Source organism: Zychaea mexicana, assembly GCF_025766255.1.
Source record: "Zychaea mexicana strain RSA 1403 chromosome Unknown BDB00scaffold_90, whole genome shotgun sequence".
NCBI lineage: Eukaryota > Fungi > Mucoromycota > Mucoromycetes > Mucorales > Lichtheimiaceae > Zychaea > Zychaea mexicana.
This window is the reverse complement of record NW_026516753.1, coordinates 38,965-57,886: the sequence shown is the minus strand read 5'-3', so window position 1 is coordinate 57,886 and position 18,922 is coordinate 38,965. Positions and strand designations below refer to the sequence as shown.

Below are 18,922 nucleotides of genomic sequence, written 5' to 3'. Positions count from 1 at the left end.
CATTAGTTAATTCGGTTGATCCGGCAGTGTATGCGTCTTCTGGAGCGTTGACTATGCGATGCGTCAACATATTGATATTGCAGGCGTCCGTGAGCAACCATCTTGCTGAGTGAATCAGACCTGAAAGGTTAGTCATGTACAATGGTATAATGGTCGGTGTTTCGATCATCTTCATCACTGAGTGAATGTTTGCTTTTTGCTGTTGACAGATTGGTTTATATTGCGTCCTCGGGAAGTAAAAGAGGTGAATTTGCGTATCCGCGCCCTGTAGTAGACCAGTACGTACTCGTCGTACTAGTATAACCCAAATTTGGGAAGCTGTTGAAAACAAAGCACTCAATTAGGTTCCCGGTTTGCTTCAATAATAAACTTTGTCTTTTGTTTTTGCATCGGCTCGGCACTTTACCTTTCTTTTTCTTTTTTATTATTTCTCTGTATATAACGCAATCCATAAAAATTATCTCCTTTGATGGATTTCTATCTGTTTCGACCGTATCAAAAGCGAAGAGTTACGCATACGACGAATCAGGCCTTACGAAAGTGTTGTGGGTGTATCCATTTACGAGTGGGTAGCGCGATAGCATGTGTAATTTGGGTCGTAAGTTTCAAAATACATATAAAAGTAAAGTGTAGTAGACGTTTAGCATACTTACTATGGTTCATTAATCAAATAAAAGGGCCTGTCGTTATATTTTGCAATCATTTCGTTCCAAGACAGTAGCCGTAAGTTGCCTGCTAATCACCAAATGCTCGGACAAACGAGACAAGAAGCTAATGCAACAGCGCCCTCAACACAATTGTTACTATTGCGCATATAGCATTCTTTTCACGCTTAGCACACGCTCCTCTGATCGTTTTCGGAGTGGCGAACCTGCTGTTCGCAATAGTGGCCTTACTGGCATTGGGTGCGCTATATCGGGTAAGTAAACTTGACGTAAAACACTATGAAGAGAAAGTATTCATGGTCATTGATTGCATAAGTCATCGAATCACATTTGATAGGATTTACTGGGTTATATCCGCACAGCGCAGCACGCAATTGTTATATGCATATTCATAGTTTTAGTAGACGGCTTCATTAATACTATTTTGTTCATCACACAACGAGGTGACTATATTAACTGGTGTATCTCTGGCGGGTCGCGCGATTTCCAACCAGTTATTGGTGATACCTCGAGTCCGATCAGTGTGGAACGCGATTTCTACAACTGCAGCAGGACCTGGGAAGATGAACTTAAATTCGGCCTGCTGTCGATCTTTATGATGATTGGCTTCTATGTAAACAATAATCCTCTCTCCCCTTTCTGTTTCTTCTCTCTCGATTTTCCCACTCTACCAGTAAACAACTGATACATCTACTTGATATAGGTATACTGGGCAATGTGTTTCCGATCCTACCGCATCAAGAAGGCCATCATCTTGTCCAGCATGGTAGGCGCACCGGTTGATCATGTGGCTCTTCCATCGAGAACGGGAGCAGGAGGCCCTCAACCGCCACTGGGACCACCACATCCATCAAGGATGCCACATGGAGGAGTTGGTGGAGGCATGCCGATGCAAAGAATGGGTCCAAACGGCCGACCTAATATTATCGTTTTGAATAACTCAAAACCATCGTGCAAAGAAACGAGTAGCAAAACGCCTTCTCCTCCACCCTATGGTTCCTGATAGAATCTTCAATAATATAAAAATGTGATAACAGGTCACCCGATCTTATGTACACTGTATATACCCAAATAAAACTTCGACTCATACGCTTGCTGGGTTCTCCCACTTGCAGTCTTTGTGTTCCGTATAAGTGTGTTACACACTACCTATAATTATAATGAAAGTTGCATTTGGGTCTATTTGTTCTTCTTCTCAATTTCTCTCTCCTGCTCCTCTTTCCTCTACGCACCACCAGTACCACCTCCCGGCCAATCCCGGCGAGCCACCATATCTCATTTTGATCACCATTTATCATGTCTTCTTCAGCACCGCCGTATCATCATCATCATCATAATCATCTACTGCACCGACAGACGTTCCACCATTTTCCTCCTTCTCCATCGTCGTCGGACAAACCAAGCAGTGGCGGCTCAAAGCACTACAGTAACAAACGCCATACTTCCCAGCTCGAGCGACTCCTCTCGCGTGCCCCACCACAGGCCAATTTTAACGTCAACTATGATACCTACACTATTTTGATACCTAACTATACATTCGGTAAGCCAACATTGCTTCCAGGATCCGGCGGACTCATGGCCATTGCCATTGGCAAACGGTTCGTACAAACTAGGCAGACTTTGCTTATATACGTTTCCGCTGTTACTAAAACACGTTTGTCTACTTTCTCTTATTGAAATATTATATAATGAAGGCTAAGTGACGGTCTCCCGGTTCTTGTAAAGCTTTCACCATACGCTATTCGACTCGAACGCGAATACTACATTGCTCGACGACTGTATACCCAACCCGATGGCAAACGGTACATTCCTCAGGTGGTTGAATTGCAATCGCTTCCTCAAGACGGACTTACAGCCCTTATTTATGCCGACAAGGGCGCCTCAGAAGACTTGACGTACGCCGAACAACGATACTTTTCTCATTACCGACTATGGGTGACTTCGCCAACAACTGACGACATGAATAAGCAGTTGAAGGAGGAAGTGTCAACAGAAAGTGAAGAAGAAGCAACAACGACGACGACGGATGGAGCTCACAGCGAAAGCAATATCGACGACAACAGCGACAAGTGTAATAATGGCTCTTCGTCATCGCCACTTCTCGATATTGAAACGTTTTTAAACTTCGCTGTCGAGTGCTGTTCTTGCTTACAGCTGCTGCATGCTAACGGAATCATCCATGGCGAGCTCAGACCGTCTGCATTTCACTGGCACAAGAATAGTTCGATGACAGTGAAGATCTGGAACTTTGGCGCAGGGCTAAAGTCATTCGAGGATATTTTGCTAACAAGCTCAGGCTGGCGTCGTGCAGTGATGGCTGCGGCGGCGCATGACGACCTCTTGGATGATCCAACCATTGTGGACCCACTGAGTGCTTCGTTTACGAGATCTTCCCCTCGTGGATTTCAAAACGCACTGGCCTATGTTAGCCCAGTAAGTTACACTTTCTGTATGAATGATGAGAGTGTGAGAGAGACCAGAGTATTTTCGGTCGCAGAAAGGTTATTCGACTCACATTGTTACTAAAAAATGTTAAAAATGTGAAAAATAGGAACAAACGGGCCGGACATCTAATGTTCTAGATCATAGAACCGACCTGTATTCACTGGGTATCATGTTCTTTGTAATACTCACTGGGTCCCCACCCTTTGATGGATCTCCGATGTCCGTCATCCAAGCAGCCTTGTCCCAAAATGTACCCTTAGTGCACACCATTCGGCCAGACGTTCCACCTGTTGTCAGCCTTATCATTGATAAGTTAACGCGAAAGGTACAGATATATCTTCATTGCATTGGACATATAGTTAAAAGATTGATAACACTGTTCTCATTTTCTGTTGTTTGTTCGGGATAGGCTGTGGATGAACGATACAACAGTGCATATGGTGTACGGGAAGATCTAATCGAATGTCTTCGACGTTTCAAGAGAGGAGGATGTGAGGTAAATCATGGCTACTGATAGTACGGTGGGAGGAGGTTTATTTTCATCCAAACGGCGGTGTAATAGAAGAACACGGCGAGATGCTCAGTATTGTATCTGGTTTTGCCGCGGAAAAGCAGTCTCTTGTCTTTTTTCCTTTAGGCCTACATGACATCAATTCAGTATTCCAGTTTCCAAACAGCATGTATGGCAGAGATCAAGAAATTGAGCTTTTACGCGCTGCAACTCGCCGATCTGCAAATGATAACAACCATGTACAGCAGCAACGCTATGACGATGAAGATGACGAAGATAGCTCTCCCACACGCATGGCTTCGCCCTCAGATAGAGCTGCTTGTGAGGTTGTAGTGATCACCGGACCAGGAGGCATAGGTATGAGCTTAATTTTTGGGATTCATGTGGGAAAAGTAAAAGTAAGAGTTCCCAGAATTTTTCGGACAGATATGTTAAAGATTGTGCAAATCACAAGGAAAATCGACTCTTGTATCTTCAATCCACAATTATGCACGGCAATATGGTTACCTTGGTTCATCAAAGTTCGATTCCAATCAAAAACGACCCTACAATGGCCTTTTGCGTTGCTTATCCTCGATCTTGCGCCAGCTTTTAACCGAGCCTGAGGCTGTTATCCATGATTTCTATGAAGATTTAAAGAGACGGCTCGGCCCCCATTTCAGTAATGTCCGTTTGATGGTAGATATGGTGCCTGAATTGAAGCCCATCCTTAGTGACCATGGACGGAATACCATTTACGATGACATGCTACCGAATATCAGTACCGAATCAAGATTCCATGCTGTAAGTGATAAAGTTGTTATGGTACTTTCAGCGGCAAACGTGCTTACATGCATGTGGTTCATTGATAGGTATTTCTAAATGTGATCAAGACCATAATGCGCAAAAAGACGATCACACTGGTGAGTAGCTTGTATTCCATTCGATGACTATCCCACCAGCTGATATACATAAACCACATGGCTAACTCTTCACTTTAATTTGTTGTCTATTGTATCATAGTGTCTAGATGATCTACATGAAGCAGGTGAATACTTTTCATCGTTTAGAGTGTTCTACAATAGATTTTTTTTTCGTTGCTCTCTTGTTTCTGTCGTTACTTTATATACTAACACAGTGAGGAAAACTAACAACATTAGATGAACCATCGCTCCATTTGATATCCAACCTAATTTCCGCCCGTATCAAAATGCTTATTGTTCTTACATGTCGTGATAAGATTCCCGACTGCATCCAAGAAGAAATCGACCCAGAGGACAACCCAGACGCACGAGTGACATCTATTAGGCTTACCCCACTTGCTGCAGACGCCATCCTTCAACTTGTCAGTCAGACGCTACACCAAACGCCCGAAGCCGTGCAGCAGTTAGCAGATATTGTGTTTCAACGAACGCACGGGAACCCATTCTACGCCAAGCAATTGATGCTGATGATGAAACGCAAGGGTGACATTTGGCTCGACTGGGACGAAAAGCAATGGAAGTTTCGGTTAGACAATGCAAACCAAATGCTGTTCCCTCCCGCCCAGCAACAGCAACAACAGAGTGCAACAAGCAGTAGTAGCAGCAGTAGTAATAAAGATAGTATTGGCGGTGGTACAGGTGGTGGCGGCTCCATGATAGACGGGGTACTTGACGTCCGCTACTTGGTCTCCCATCTCAGAGATCTAGATCATCACACACAAGCGTTCCTAATGTGGGCTAGTCTCATTGGCAGTGTCTTCGATTTTCGACAAATCAAATGGCTGATGATGGCCACAGACCTCGTATCCAGTCTAGAGGATTCATGCAGTGACCTTAGCGACAATGTCAGCATTGTCAGCGGTGATGCAGCAGACTTTGTGGATGCGCTGGAACACGCGCCAACGGACGCATATCATACACCACCGGCTAATGACGACCACAAGCTACGGGATAGCCAAGCGATGGCCGGACTGCAGACTGCTTTGCAAGAAGGCATTATCCAGCCTAAAGTAGGCAACAATGAATACCAGTTCTGCCACGACCGGTACTGCCAAGCCTCATCAATGCTTGTAGACGACAAGGACCGCGAAAAGATGCATTTACGGATCGGGCAAATGCTTATGATCGATAATGACAGCTCAGACGTGTTCTTGACAGCCGATCATTTTGTTAAAAGCGCTGATTTGATCAAACGATTCCGCGCGAGGGCCAAGTATCGTCATATACTTGTCAAGGCAGGCGAAGAAGCACTCAATTCCGGCGCGCTGCAGATCGCGCGGATCTACTATGAATGTGCAATGTCTTTGTTGGCTCTGAATCCTTGGGATGAAGAAAGCATGCCAGATGTGTCGTACCGAGAGACACTCGACTTGCACATGCGGATGGCGGAGCTGGATTGGTGGAGCAACAAGCGTGAAGAAGCCAATGCGCTTTTGGACACGATCATGGCTCATACGCAAGGTCGACCTGTAGAACGTGCACAGGCGTGGCGCGTACAAGCGCGCATGTACTTTCAATTGCAACAAAACGATCGTGGAATAGAAGCGATTATTGATGCGTTACGCGAGTTGGGCATGGATGATATACGCTCGCAACTGCATTCGCCAATGGCCCTTCCTGCTGACCATGAAACGTGCGCAGCCGAGGCGTATCCGCTGTACAGCAAAGTGAAGAAGCGCATCCTCGAGATTGGCTTTGATAGGCTAATTGCGATGGAGCGTTGTCGAGACCGACGAATACTGGCAATTATGACGCTGTTGAACGAAGCATGCACAGGTGCAATTTGGCTAAGCCCAACTTTGGTGGATACAATTGCTATTAAACTGGTTGAATTGTCACTTGAGCACGGATATGGTGTGACCAGTGGGAGCGGCTTTATCTGGCTGGGCTGTACAGCCGCGCGCTTGAAAGAGTATAAGTTTGGTGCCCAGCTTGGTGAACTTGGCTTGCAAATTAGCGAAAAGTATGCCGGTAATCCAGAAATCGCCCAGTCAATCGTGGTTCACTATGGTATGCTGGCACAGTGGTCATCTAATTGCCATTTTCGGGATTGCATTAAACACTTTCAGCGAGCTTACAAATATGCCGTAGCTGGAGGGGATAAGGTAATGCCTACAGTTGATATTTTCTCTATGCATGAACGTTCCCAGGGTTTCGATGTTTATAATCGTTTGATGAAACTCTATAGATATTTTCATCGATGGCGCTATTCCATATATCGACGACGCTCTTTTATACTGGCTGCAACTTGTCCGAGCTGCAAACATATCTGAGTGACATGATTGAGGAGTACGAAGAGGACGACATGAAGAAAGACACAATATTCAACTTGAACGTATCCTTATGGCGCTCTGTGCTGGCACTTCAGGGCAAGACATCCACGGACTCAGGTACGACACTCGACGATCCGAATCAAGACGAAAACGGTTTTACGGAGAGTAGACGCAGCAGAGCTCTCAATCCAAGCAGCCCCTTCCACTGGCATTGGAGCTTGAATATCATAACACTGGTACATTTTGATCGTCATTGTGAAGCAGCTCGGCTAGGCTTCCATCTCTTTGAAACGTCCTTAAACCATCCAGAACATCGTCATATCGGCATTGCTATATTCTATCACAGCATTGCCATGATTGCCTGCATCCGCGATACAAACCTGGATGATGCTACTCGGGAAAACTACCGTGCTCAAGTTGAAAGGAACCAACAGACACTCGATGAATGGGCTACGCAATCCGAGATCAATTATCGAATGTATTACAAGCTCGTGGTAAGTTCCACTTTGTGTTTTGAGCTTGTTTGTCATGAAGCACAAACATGCCATATTGTTTACAAACATTTAATATATTCTGCATTCGTGTTTTATAGGAAGCCGAACTGTCAACACTTGACGGCTCGTGGTCTACGCCCAATTTGTACAACGATGCCATTGAGTTGGGCACTCAGGGTCAATGGCATCCATTCCTTGCGCTTGCATATCAGCTCACGGCCGAGCACTATATACGCAGCAACATGAAAATGCTTGCCCTGCCGATGCTTCAACAATCACTCGAAATATATAATGCATGGGATGCGTGGGGAACGGCCCGCCATTTGTCGGAGAAGCACAGCAGCATTCTAGATAAGCAAACCATCATAGGCAAACCAGTTGATGCATCCACGCAAACAGCTGACGAGTTACCCAATGACGTTGTACCTGCGATGGAGCAAGGTATTATTTGGGAAGATATTATGCCAGAACCATCTATCCGCGAGTTGTATGGCGAAGAGGAAGCCACGTCGTGTACATCCGAAACGGCCATCCTATCACTCGATATCGTCGACCTGACATCCATTATCAAGAGCTCCCAAGTGATATCGAATGAAATGAACTCATTTGACGAACTGTTAAAGAAAATGATGCAGATCATTATGACAAATTCGGCAGCAGAGTCAGGTGCGATTATTATCAAAGAGGGCAGCTTTGGCATAGCGGCTCACTCGAGTCGTTTAACGGGCTGTGAAACATTTGACCCGCCCAAACTTTTGACTGACGACGGCAAGGACGGAGAAGATCTGATCTCAACGCTCGTTGTACATTACGTAATTCATACACAAACAATCCTATTTATCCCAAATATCATGGAGGACACGCGGTTTGCGACCGGCACATGGTTCGCAAGATCAGGTCCCAAATCCGTCATATGTATGCCGTGTATCCACAAAAACACCTTGGTTGGTGTCCTGTACCTACAGGCGAATCTCAACACGTTTACACACAAACACGTCACTGTACTTCATATCCTGTGTCATCAAATTGGTATATCCATCACAAATGCACTGTTGTTCAAGTCTGTCCAAAAGGCAACTATGGCGAATACACGGATGATAGCAAAGCAGCGAGAAGCCCTGGAAGAAGCGCGATCAAGTCGCGAACAAGCGTTGAAAGCTGCAGAGCTTAAGTCTAATTTTCTTGCAAACATGTGTAAGTAAACGCTTATAATTACTGTGTCTTGAAGAGTACATAATACATTACTGACATCATGTATGCCTTTGTAATTTGTTTTAGCGCACGAACTGCGAACGCCTTTTTCTGGTTTCTATGGCATGATCGAGTTACTAAGCGACACTCGATTGGACCCCGAGCAAAAAGAATTTGTGTTTATTGCCAAGCAGAGCTGTGAGATGCTACTGCAAATAATAGGTAGGAAAATTATTATGAGCTGTGTGATTATGGAAAGAAGTTAACATATTCTCTGTTGCTAGATGATTTACTTGACTTTAGCAAACTTGAAGCACATAAAGTCAAGTTGCATCATGGATTGTTTTATGTGGAGGATCTAATCGAGGATCGCGTTGAATTGCTTATTACATTGGCTTCCAACAAAAACTTGGAGCTGACTTGTTTCACGGATCCGGATGTCCCTCTTATGATTTATGCGGACGGCAATCGAATTGGCCAGTAAGTTTATGTTAAAGCAAGAGCACTGGATTGGAGTAATTCTGTTGCTAAGTGCTATTTATAACATTATGTGATACTAGAATACTTATGAACTTGATCGGTAATGCCATCAAGTTTACGATGCAGGGCGAAGTGGTTGTACGCTGTAGCGTGGAAAAGGAGACGGATCAACTCAGCCCACCTTTAAACGAGGATGAGATAATGCTTAGATTCTCTGTACAAGATACTGGTATCGGAATGACAAAAGAACAAACCAAGAGTCTATTTGTGCCTTTTAGTCAGGTCGATGGCTCGACCACACGGTAAGTTCAGAAGTACCATTTACATTGAAAACGTGGAATATAGTAGGAGACTAATCATATGTTACATATTGTATACTGCAGTAACTTTGGCGGCACCGGACTTGGCCTCTCAATCTGCCTTGAACTCGTTCGTTTGATGGGAGGCGACGTGTGGGTAGAATCAGATATCAATACTGGATCCACATTCTATTTTAGAGTTCGGGTCATGAAATCGTCGTCAGCTGTAGAACCTGGAATAGACTCGGATCGTCGAAGCCGCGAAATTGATCGACTTGCTAAATTATTGGGTCAGCCCAGACTCCTCCTTAGCACATCTCCTCGTCAAGGTGCCATGATACGCTCCTTACTGCCATCTACCGTCACAACGACATGCGTTCCTTCAGTACAGCACGTAATTGAATGTGCGCGTGCTAGTGCTCAACAAGGCGAGCCGTACAACTGCATTCTCATCGACGCACCACCTCATGAAACCTTACGCTGTCTACTCGATGCTACCGAGCAGGATCCAGACCTTCGCAATCTCCAAATTATTGTTATTTATGCGCCAGCCATGGAGAGTATACGCCATCAACTCGCCAGTAACAAATTCATCAAAAATGAAAGTACACGCATCACACGAATTACCAAGCCTATCCGTCGAGCCAAACTTTTCCACACTTTGCTCCAGGTCCTAGGACTTGAAGCCCCTGCAGCAACAGCGTTTACTGCTGCTGAATCAACACCAATGTCACAGACATTGACTTCACGGATACCCACTGCATTAGCTCGACATATTCACGAAAGCATCAGTGGTGATGATATGGGCGACAGCAAAAAGCAACATCCTAAGGAGTACCATCAGCAACAATTGAGCCATCCGCTTGATACTACTGCACCACCAACCCCGATTGCACATAACGAACCTCACGAGATCAAGCCATCCTTTTCAAGTCCATATACCAACCAAGGCTTTACACCCGAAGAGCTGGCTATGTTCAAGGATCAACGGATACTGGTGGCTGAAGATAACTTTGTTGCCCAAAAGCTGATACGAAGACAACTCGAAAAGTTTGGCTTTACTGTTGAGAGCGTCGGTAATGGAGTGAAAGCAGTGGAAGCGTGGTGCAACCATTCAGCGGACTATTACACAATGGCTCTATTTGATCACCATATGCCAACCGTTCGTTATCCCTTTTTTTTCGTTTTTCTTTGATTTTTATATTGGGCTGTAGAGAAGTTTCCAAATCTAACCATACCCAATGATGTAATTTGTATAGTGCGATGGAGTGGAAGCAGCTAAAAAAATACGAAAGATAGAGGCTAGTAGGAAAGGAGATACACGTCTAACAATTCTCGCACTTACAGCTGATATTCAAAAAAGCGCATGTGACAATGCAATAAGGGCGGGTATGGATGGGTAAGCATATACGAGATAAGCAGCCTGATATCACACATGTAGTTGTTACAAATACTAACTTATACGGATGTAGATATCTTACCAAACCTCTGAATCAGACATTACTCATAGAAGTGATTCGTCGATATTGTACAGATATACAAAATTAGTTTGTTGTTTCTTTACAAATCAATTTTCATGTAAATCCTACATATAACATATTATCAACTTGGAGGACCCCTCGAACTTTCCATGAGCACTTCGCTCAACGATGTGCTATTTAATCCAAGACTGTATTATAGATATGCGTGTTATTCATATGCTACGATTTCTCTCCCTCTTGATCCCGTGTATTTTTCGCTCTTGTTACGTACGATTTATGCAAACAATTTCGGTACACTTAAGTCTGATGTTACTTTTAATATCAGATACACTACCGGGAAGACTTTTGCTCTTTAATTTTTTTGATGACGGTCTACAACTATAGTAATGTATTAATGCTTTTTACTGGGCACCAAGTCATCAGAGCCAGAATATGAAGTTCAATTAAGATACAAATGTATACAAATTGCGTATATAACACTCCCGGCCACTACTTGAAAGCTGTTATGATATACAGCAAAACCATGATACATTCAAATATTCATGACTACAGTAAAAGCAACCGATATGTATTACGTCAGTTCAGCTTTAAATAAATACCATTGCATAGGTTACATGATAAAATCACTCTTATTCTCACACATACTCTCTTTTGAATTATTTCACCAGCGATTTGACCATTACCTATGTTGTAAGAGTCATGGGTTCCGATAGCGTCCACTTATTTTTCGGCTTTTTATTTGAAGTTCAAATAGGACGTTACGTTTACATCCACTCAGTTGATTAGCAAATAGGCTAGAAGATACATAATCTTGAGGCTGCGAATCGTCACCAAACATTTTCCGTACAAGCGCTGTACATGTATTATGTGGCACATATTCAAGGACGCATTTGACGACATCGCCTTAAACAGTCTGAAGATGAAGCACCACGAGCACTTCTCATACCAAATGAAAGCAATTCCAATAGACTGGTCATGATTTTTTTTTCATTTCGTCTCAAACCGAAGAGACGACGACTAAGGCGTTAAGATTGAGTTGGTATTCAACCTCTTCCTAATTTCCGTCCCTATCATAGAATACAACTGGTGCTATGCCTTTGGGGCAAGCAGAGGCAGATGCTCGAGTGTTCGAACAAAGAGGCCGGCTTGGTTATGGGACCGTCTTTTGCGGAATGGCGTAATACTCGACATGGTACGTTGACAACATTGGGTACAATGTGATCGTTCCTATGTATATACCGCCAGTCAACCCTCCGCCCATCCCCCAACTAGTTCAGCAACAACAGCAACATGAACAGGAGCATTAGCAAGAGCAGCCGTTTCAACCTCGATCTTCATCACAACGACGTCCACGACGACAGCAACAACAGCTTCTGCTACCGCAGCGTCGACGTTAGCGTTGATATTAATTTAAAGAACCAGCTAAAGCTCAAGAGGCGCCATCCCGTTCACCAACACCTTTTAGAACGCCTCACACGCGCCATAGCCTCAGACTAATGCACTCAAAAAAAACCTTTCTGCTGGCAACTTTATATTTTTTATGATTAAGCATCTTCTCGCACAGTACAATGCCGTCACAGAATTGGAGCAACCAAGAAGATAGAAAAGTGAGATAGAGAGAGAGTGTGTGTGTGTAACGGATGTGACCCAAATCATGCCTATCATCGCACTTACCAGTAAATATCATGATTTACTATTTTCTTCATTGATCTCAAACCATTGATGCAAAAAGGTCTAACCGCTGTACTGCGTCGCTACTGTCTCTCTCCATTGCAAATATCTCATATACGTATGTACATTGTTGTTGTTTTATTAGTCTCGTGCTATTTATATTAAATCAATGTCGTTTGGGATTGCGTACAAGTGTTGAACGCCGTAATCTTTTAGATGGAGGATTATGTTGAGATGGTGGCTGTATAGAAGAGGAAGGTGCAAGGGTATGTCGTCTCATTGCTGTTGTTGTAGTACGTTTTAGGTTTTGTTGTTGCTGTTGTGGATGGCTGTGGTGAAGATGCAGCTGTTGTAACTGTTGTAATCCCGGTGGCAAAGAGGAGGTCGATGAATGCGTGTGCGTTGTGTTAGTGGTACTATTATGCGAACCTTGGTATTGTGGATCCTCGAGTCGTTGTTTTGTACGCTCTGACTGTGAGAGTAGGTTTGTCCATAGATCGAGCAAATGATCTGTTTGATCTACCGTGGCCTCGAAGGCCTATATACAGTTCACGCTCATTTAGTACCAAGATTCTACCATTCTTTCATCATCACTGCAAGTATCGATGCTGTGTTTTCAAGAAGCTTCTAAATACCTCAAAATTACCGCGAGTTTGTTCGAGCTTTTCAGTTAATGCTTGTGCTATTTGATTCAATTTTTGTAACTGTTCATAATCCTTCCTGAGTTGTGCGTTCACTTCGTTTGGAATTGAGGGATTATCGATCGGTGGTTCAGGATCAGACGTGCTGTTACTGCTGTACAAATTGGTGACCCAACGTTGTGATGATGGTAATAAGCTTTCACGAGGCGGTCGTGGTGTTGTTGGTGGTAAATCTTCATTACTCATTTTATATTGTGAAGGGTAATGGTGATGAAAAACGCGTGTGTGACCGTGTGACACAGGAAAACGCTACTCTATTACCTTGTTTGGTACACCGCATAAATTTTATCACAGTCTATCTTTCTGCCTTACACTGCTCAGTGAGGCTATAGGTGGAGGTGTATCCGTTGCCAACGAGTTTACATATATGAGCACCAGTATGCTTGACGCCAACATTTTCAGAGTGTACAAGAGATACTGTAACGCATAATGGATTCCACCCTACGTCATGTGCTAGACTTGAGTGCAAACATTCTATTGGACAAGTTTACTGTTTATATAATATGGCTACTGATGTTGCTGTTTGGTCTATAGTTGACTTTTTTAATTAGAACGTACCGCAGTATCTATTACTGTTGCTGCTCGCTGTATAGCACCTGAAAGTGGGTAAGTCACCAAAGTGCTAAAGTAAGGCATGTTCTGTTCATGGATATGATACATTTAGCTTTATCTCTCTTCCGGTCCCATAATCCGTTCCTCGAGCCCAAAGCGGCAATACATTTCTCGTCCATAGACCTTGCATATTAGTAGCAGGCCAGCGACTGAAAAGCAACTGAGAAAAGTAAGAAACACGGTGACATATCGAATTCCAACCGATTGAATCATGGGCTCTGTCCCAATCATAAGTCGCATGATATAATCATAATCATACAGTTTGCTGCTGCCAATACTGATGAAGATTGCTGGCCAGGTGCGATATCCAGAAAATAACCGGTTACCGATAAAGTTACTTGATTTAAGCCGAACATATGTATCCCATAACCGAGAAGTCCCGTCCAATATGGCATGTTGTTTTCTATACCGCATCCAAAAAGGAGCAGACCAAGAGGCATAACGATCAAGCAACATGGCCAGATATTGAATGTCAAACGGTCTTATATTTTGGTCTCGCCGCCGCGCTTGGCTCTAGAACGCAATAGTAGGCGATGTGATAGGCATACTTGCATCACAGCACCTATAATACTGCCAATTCCCGGGTACAAATTGGAGACACCTGTGGCAGAAAGTTGGACAATTTTAGTATGTATTGTATTCATTCTCAGTAATAAAAGTTCGATAGTGCTTTGCATGTACGAACCTATTTGCCACGCATTCAATCCATACTTCTCATTGAATAAAGTGGGTATAGCTGCCACTGCTACGAACGTAGATGCGTATGCAAATCCATTTGCCAATGAGCATAGAAAGATGTTAGGATTACGGATCAGTAGTAGCGGTCGTATCGGGTTAAACGTATTTCGATTTTTATGTTGCTTCATTTTCGTGTCTGTCTTAGTTTTTGGCATTTTACTGGCCGTTATGCTAGACCCGCTGTCACTGATACTGTTCTTACTGATTTCAATCGAGTCATCCGCAATAGCAGAGCGTGATATATATGTTTTGTCTTGTATGATAGTCGGTTCCACGTTGCCAGTTTTAGGATTATCGTGAGGGTTAAGTCTCTGGTACAAAGAATGAAACGATGACCGAAAATGCACCTCCGATAGCAGCACATAACTAAAACACTGCACGCCAGTTCCAATCTGTGACCAAAAAACCGCCAATTACGGGTCCTACGAATAAAATGGTTATTTTTGCTGCTACTGATCGACCGCTTCAAGCTAGTTTCATTATATGAGCTTACCAATGTTAGGACCAATAATCATTCCCAATACCTATGGGTGGGCCTGCTTTACCGCGCTGTTCAAGAGGGTAAATATCCGTAATGATGCAGCCCGCAATCACGTACGTTGGCGATGCTCTGAACGCCTGAATACATCGAAGTAGAACTAAGCACCATATGTTTCTGGCTATCGCACATCCAATAGATGCAACAGCGAATACAAAGAGTGAGATAATTAGTACGAATCGCCGGCTTAGATACGATTCTGACACGGTTCCCCAGAACAATGGCCCAATGCCCATGAACAAAATAAACAAGGCGGCCCCCAACTTCGTTGATATGATAGAGGCATGTAAATCGTTGCCAATATCTAACATAACTTATATCGCTGTTATTAGTCCCATCACCTTTTTAGATTCCTTTAAAGCTTAAAAAAAGAGTACACCCTACTTGGGTAATAATCGCTCATTGCGAAACCGGGTATCATAGACGCTAGTGCTATTATAGGAAGGATGACGGTATTCTTCAACGTCGAATGGAAACATCGTGGATCGTCATTGATGAACGATTTTTTTGAGGGCCCGTACTTGAGAAAACGCTTGATGTGCGGATTGGCAATTGCTTTCATGACCTTGGTAACGTGTACTCTGTTACTTTGCTTAGCTGTCACTGCATAGTACCATTTTGCTACCTTTAGCTTACTTGAAGGTTCTATCTCACACTGTATGCCAGTTCGCAGCAGAAGAAGCAAGAAAGTACAAAAAACCAGATACTCATTGCATTTAACAACTTGTACCCTTCCGTCATGCAATATTGTAGAAGCCCAAGCAAGGGGGTACATAAATCTTTGCATCTAGTATACATCATATCGCTCTCTCCTGCTCATCTTGCGAACAACTTAATCATTTCTCCGGTTTTTTTATTCAACAAAGGGTTTTTTATATTGTCCCACTACCTCTCTCTGTAACACTACCAATCATGTAAAATTCCGTACCTCAAGGAAGCGGCCCTACGCCTATGGCGTTGGTCAATCCAGTCTTCCATAACTAAAACAATCATTCAATTAAATACTTTTTGTAGCACCTGACAGGTTTACGTATAGCCCTGCTCGCCAATCAACATTACTGCTCTTGTAACCTTAGGATTAAGAAGAGAGTGATACGCACCGCTCTAAACATATCGCAATCAAAACGTTTATACCATGTATAGGTAAGGGACATAAACTCACTAGAAGGTAGCTGTTTGAAAATTCCCGCACATAGTTGCATTAGAGCCCATGGTTTGTGCAGGATATACATTTGCATGTTGCCCCTGCATAATGGCAGCGCCATCCTACAGTTGAGCGGTATAAACGTATTGTTCCTCTGAAGTTTATTATTACACAGCTAACCTTGAAATTGATCGTGCAGTGCGCAATGACTGGGTGGAGGGACTTGTGCTGAGTTGTTGAGATTAGTACGGCTGTGTGTATGTGCTATGTGCATCGATGTCTCAAAACTCCTTTTCCGCCCACGTCGAACACTGTCTGTACTTTGTTACGTTTGTGAGAAATAAAATTGACACTTTTACGACGGCTCTACATACATACGAAACTCGCAATAAGACGAACAAATGAGTTTCGATGAAGGATGCTCATCAGTGTAGGTCAATTGATCTCATTTTCCGTGAAGCTCTTGATACAGCAGCATTTCCTTCCTTGTCAAAAATATGAACTGATGTCGACCTTTATTCTGCGAGATAATAGTGCTGCAGCTGCATCATACCCGATGACCCTGCCACCACTGTTAATAGCAGCAACTTTAGGGCTAATATTTTTTTCGAGAAACCTTATCGGTTATTAGAAACAAGATGGATGATGATGGACTTTTTTTGTGTTACAATGAAAGAACAGGTTTGCAATAACCATTGCGTGCGGTGTGCGCAGATTGAATCATAAACGTAGCAGGGAGCGAAAAACGAACTTATAATGGCACTACACAGAAGCAGTAATAAATACCTCGACGATTTAACTCATCAACATCCTCACCTGTACACCCATCGCACGTCCAGGCCAATATCACAGATGCCACAGCACACCGTAGAGTGCTATTGCTACACAATTATACAAGATAACTTCTGTAAAGGAAACAAATACCTCCTGAAATTTTACATGCCTTGTGGCCAGCTAAGGCAACTCTCGTATCACATCTACCCAAGCTAAATTCGCTATCAGCAGTACAATTATGCAGCCACCAGTACGGGAACTTGCATCATTGCAAACCGCTTTCCCATAGCTACAGTTTTTCGCCATGACACAGCCTGTTGTTTTGGTAACTGGTTGTACTGAAGGCGGTATCGGTATGCAACAGTCATATAAAACAAAATCTTGAAAAAGCAGATTGTCGTTGTTTGGTTCCGATGGATCCATATGTCTAGCTAATTTCTTGTTATTCTGAACTTTAGGTTATACGCTTTGCCAAGAATTTCTAAAACGAGATTGCAGGGTATATGCAACTGCGAGGCGAATCGAGAGCATGAACGCACTACAAGGTACAATACAGCAAAGCGTAAAGCAGCACCAGCGTCGTTCGATCTTTTAATCTCACAATGAGAGAATCATTCAGGGTGTGAAAAGTTGGTGCTGGATGTAACTGATGCTGCATCGATCGAATCAGCTGTTGAGGTAAAATTCGTTCTCAAGCTTTGTCTTTGCTTTGAGTGATAAGTTTGTTCTCACGCGTCCGACGGATATACATACGGTAACAATTTAGAAAGTAATTGAGGACGCGGGACATATTGGTAAGTACCTTTTTGATTTCCGAGGATAATGGTGACGAGTCTTTAAGGGGAGCTAAGGTCATTCATAGTGGCATCTTTTATTCTTTTTCTTTTTTGCGACAGATATCTTGATCAACAATGCAGGCGCACCGTAAGACTTTCTCTTATGCGAAGAATAATAAGATGGAAGACTTTGAAAGAAACGATTTGATTTAAAGCATGAGATAGTGCCGTGGGTGCATTATTGGACACCGACATAGACGATGCACGTAGATGCTTTGAGGTCAACGTGTTTGGTTTGCTTGCCATGTGTCGCGCGGTAGCCAAGCATATGGCCAGACGAGGATCAGGCAAGATTGCCAATGTTGGCTCGGTTCTTGGCTATGTTTCCACTCCTTGGGATGGTATCTACGGCATGTCAAAAGCAGCGGTGCATTCATTGTCGGATACGCTACGTATGGAGCTGGCCCCTTTTGGTATTCAAGTTACAGTGGTTGTCCCTGGTGCAATCACATCAAACTTTGCAAAAAACGCCACGACCACGATTAGTGTACCAAAAGGTATGCTTACACAAAAATTGAAATTGAAAGCAAGGAGGGCCAAGACAGATACTATAATGCTTACTACTCTAATGTCTGTTGTCTTCTCTATAGGCTCCTTATACCAATCCGTTGTCAAGTATATTTATGCTAGAGCGAATATATCACAAGATCCACGCTGCATGTCAACGGCTGTGTTTGCAACATATGCTACGAGTAAGTTATTGAAACGATATCCTCCTCGCTATGTAACCTACGGAACGGATTCCTCTATATTTCTATTATTCTATTACCTTCCCGTGTTTATCCGAGAATCATTTATATCCAAAGCATTTGGTCTACGCCAAGTCAAGCCCATCGCAAATGAATAGTTATGTTAGACCCATATAGTAAAACACAAGGTCTCGCTCGTTTCAATCTGTTTTCGTCGTTGTCAAATAATTATCTTTTGCAGCTATATTTCTCTCCGGTCGGGAATAATATTTATAGTTATAGGATATCTACAAGCTAAGACCACGGAACAACTATATCGCGTTATATGTAGGGTTTATTTCGGCATAAATTGGATATTATGCTAACAACTCCAGATATAATGCGGTTCTACCATTGTTACTACCACTACCAAGTGTGT

At 43.3% G+C, this 18,922-nt stretch overlaps 5 protein-coding genes across 5 annotated transcripts; 3 read left to right on the top strand and 2 right to left on the bottom strand.

Annotated features, from left to right (window-relative positions):
* Positions 1-395: 395 nt before the first annotated feature.
* On the top strand, positions 396-1,793 carry BDB00DRAFT_843740 (uncharacterized protein). Its single transcript, XM_053124978.1, has 5 exons — positions 396-598; positions 678-723; positions 819-919; positions 1,003-1,278; positions 1,369-1,793. The coding sequence occupies exons 1-5, from the start codon at positions 470-472 to the stop codon at positions 1,666-1,668; spliced, it is 852 nt and encodes a 283-aa protein (XP_052975556.1). The 5' UTR covers positions 396-469; the 3' UTR covers positions 1,669-1,793.
* An 86-nt stretch (positions 1,794-1,879) lies between these two features.
* On the top strand, positions 1,880-11,286 carry BDB00DRAFT_843739 (uncharacterized protein). Its single transcript, XM_053124977.1, has 17 exons — positions 1,880-2,263; positions 2,360-3,098; positions 3,217-3,435; positions 3,520-3,606; positions 3,726-3,978; positions 4,076-4,404; positions 4,473-4,523; positions 4,624-4,648; positions 4,761-6,688; positions 6,772-7,350; positions 7,449-8,544; positions 8,629-8,763; positions 8,826-9,021; positions 9,102-9,323; positions 9,405-10,482; positions 10,580-10,719; positions 10,793-11,286. The coding sequence occupies exons 1-17, from the start codon at positions 1,962-1,964 to the stop codon at positions 10,866-10,868; spliced, it is 7,455 nt and encodes a 2,484-aa protein (XP_052975555.1). The 5' UTR covers positions 1,880-1,961; the 3' UTR covers positions 10,869-11,286.
* A 1,180-nt stretch (positions 11,287-12,466) lies between these two features.
* On the bottom strand, positions 12,467-13,386 carry BDB00DRAFT_843733 (DASH complex subunit Duo1-domain-containing protein). Its single transcript, XM_053124976.1, has 2 exons — positions 13,108-13,386; positions 12,467-13,010 (listed from the first exon to the last, which is right to left on the bottom strand). The coding sequence occupies exons 1-2, from the start codon at positions 13,357-13,359 to the stop codon at positions 12,639-12,641; spliced, it is 624 nt and encodes a 207-aa protein (XP_052975554.1). The 5' UTR covers positions 13,360-13,386; the 3' UTR covers positions 12,467-12,638.
* A 1,503-nt stretch (positions 13,387-14,889) lies between these two features.
* On the bottom strand, positions 14,890-15,623 carry BDB00DRAFT_876487 (uncharacterized protein; the record flags this gene model as incomplete). The annotated part of the gene is made up of 4 exons (XM_053127487.1): positions 14,890-14,945; positions 15,048-15,141; positions 15,238-15,365; positions 15,446-15,623. 4 exons carry the CDS (start codon positions 15,621-15,623, stop codon positions 14,890-14,892), a joined length of 456 nt encoding a protein of 151 aa, XP_052975553.1.
* Positions 15,624-17,204: 1,581 nt separating this feature from the next.
* Positions 17,205-18,895, top strand: BDB00DRAFT_629441 (uncharacterized protein). The gene is made up of 6 exons (XM_053118089.1): positions 17,205-17,332; positions 17,438-17,524; positions 17,599-17,657; positions 17,746-17,773; positions 17,876-17,903; positions 17,981-18,895. Exons 1-6 carry the CDS (start codon positions 17,284-17,286, stop codon positions 18,660-18,662), a joined length of 933 nt encoding a protein of 310 aa, XP_052975552.1. The 5' UTR covers positions 17,205-17,283; the 3' UTR covers positions 18,663-18,895.
* The last annotated feature ends 27 nt before the right edge of the window (positions 18,896-18,922 follow it).

Coding starts and splice junctions, on each gene's coding strand:
- BDB00DRAFT_843733 (XM_053124976.1), bottom strand. CDS start 13,359: ATGAGTAATGAAGATTTACCACCAACAACACCACGACCGCCTCGTGAA. Junction 13,011..13,107: donor AAACTCGCGGTAATTTTGAG/GTATTTAGAAGC, acceptor AACTGTATATAG/GCCTTCGAGGCCACGGTAGA.
- BDB00DRAFT_629441 (XM_053118089.1), top strand. CDS start 17,284: ATGACACAGCCTGTTGTTTTGGTAACTGGTTGTACTGAAGGCGGTATC. Junction 17,333..17,437: donor TTGTACTGAAGGCGGTATCG/GTATGCAACAGT, acceptor TCTGAACTTTAG/GTTATACGCTTTGCCAAGAA. Junction 17,525..17,598: donor GAGCATGAACGCACTACAAG/GTACAATACAGC, acceptor AGAATCATTCAG/GGTGTGAAAAGTTGGTGCTG.
- BDB00DRAFT_843739 (XM_053124977.1), top strand. CDS start 1,962: ATGTCTTCTTCAGCACCGCCGTATCATCATCATCATCATAATCATCTA. Junction 8,764..8,825: donor GATGCTACTGCAAATAATAG/GTAGGAAAATTA, acceptor CTCTGTTGCTAG/ATGATTTACTTGACTTTAGC. Junction 10,483..10,579: donor TTGATCACCATATGCCAACC/GTTCGTTATCCC, acceptor TAATTTGTATAG/TGCGATGGAGTGGAAGCAGC.
- BDB00DRAFT_843740 (XM_053124978.1), top strand. CDS start 470: ATGGATTTCTATCTGTTTCGACCGTATCAAAAGCGAAGAGTTACGCAT. Junction 920..1,002: donor CATTGGGTGCGCTATATCGG/GTAAGTAAACTT, acceptor CACATTTGATAG/GATTTACTGGGTTATATCCG. Junction 1,279..1,368: donor TTATGATGATTGGCTTCTAT/GTAAACAATAAT, acceptor TACTTGATATAG/GTATACTGGGCAATGTGTTT.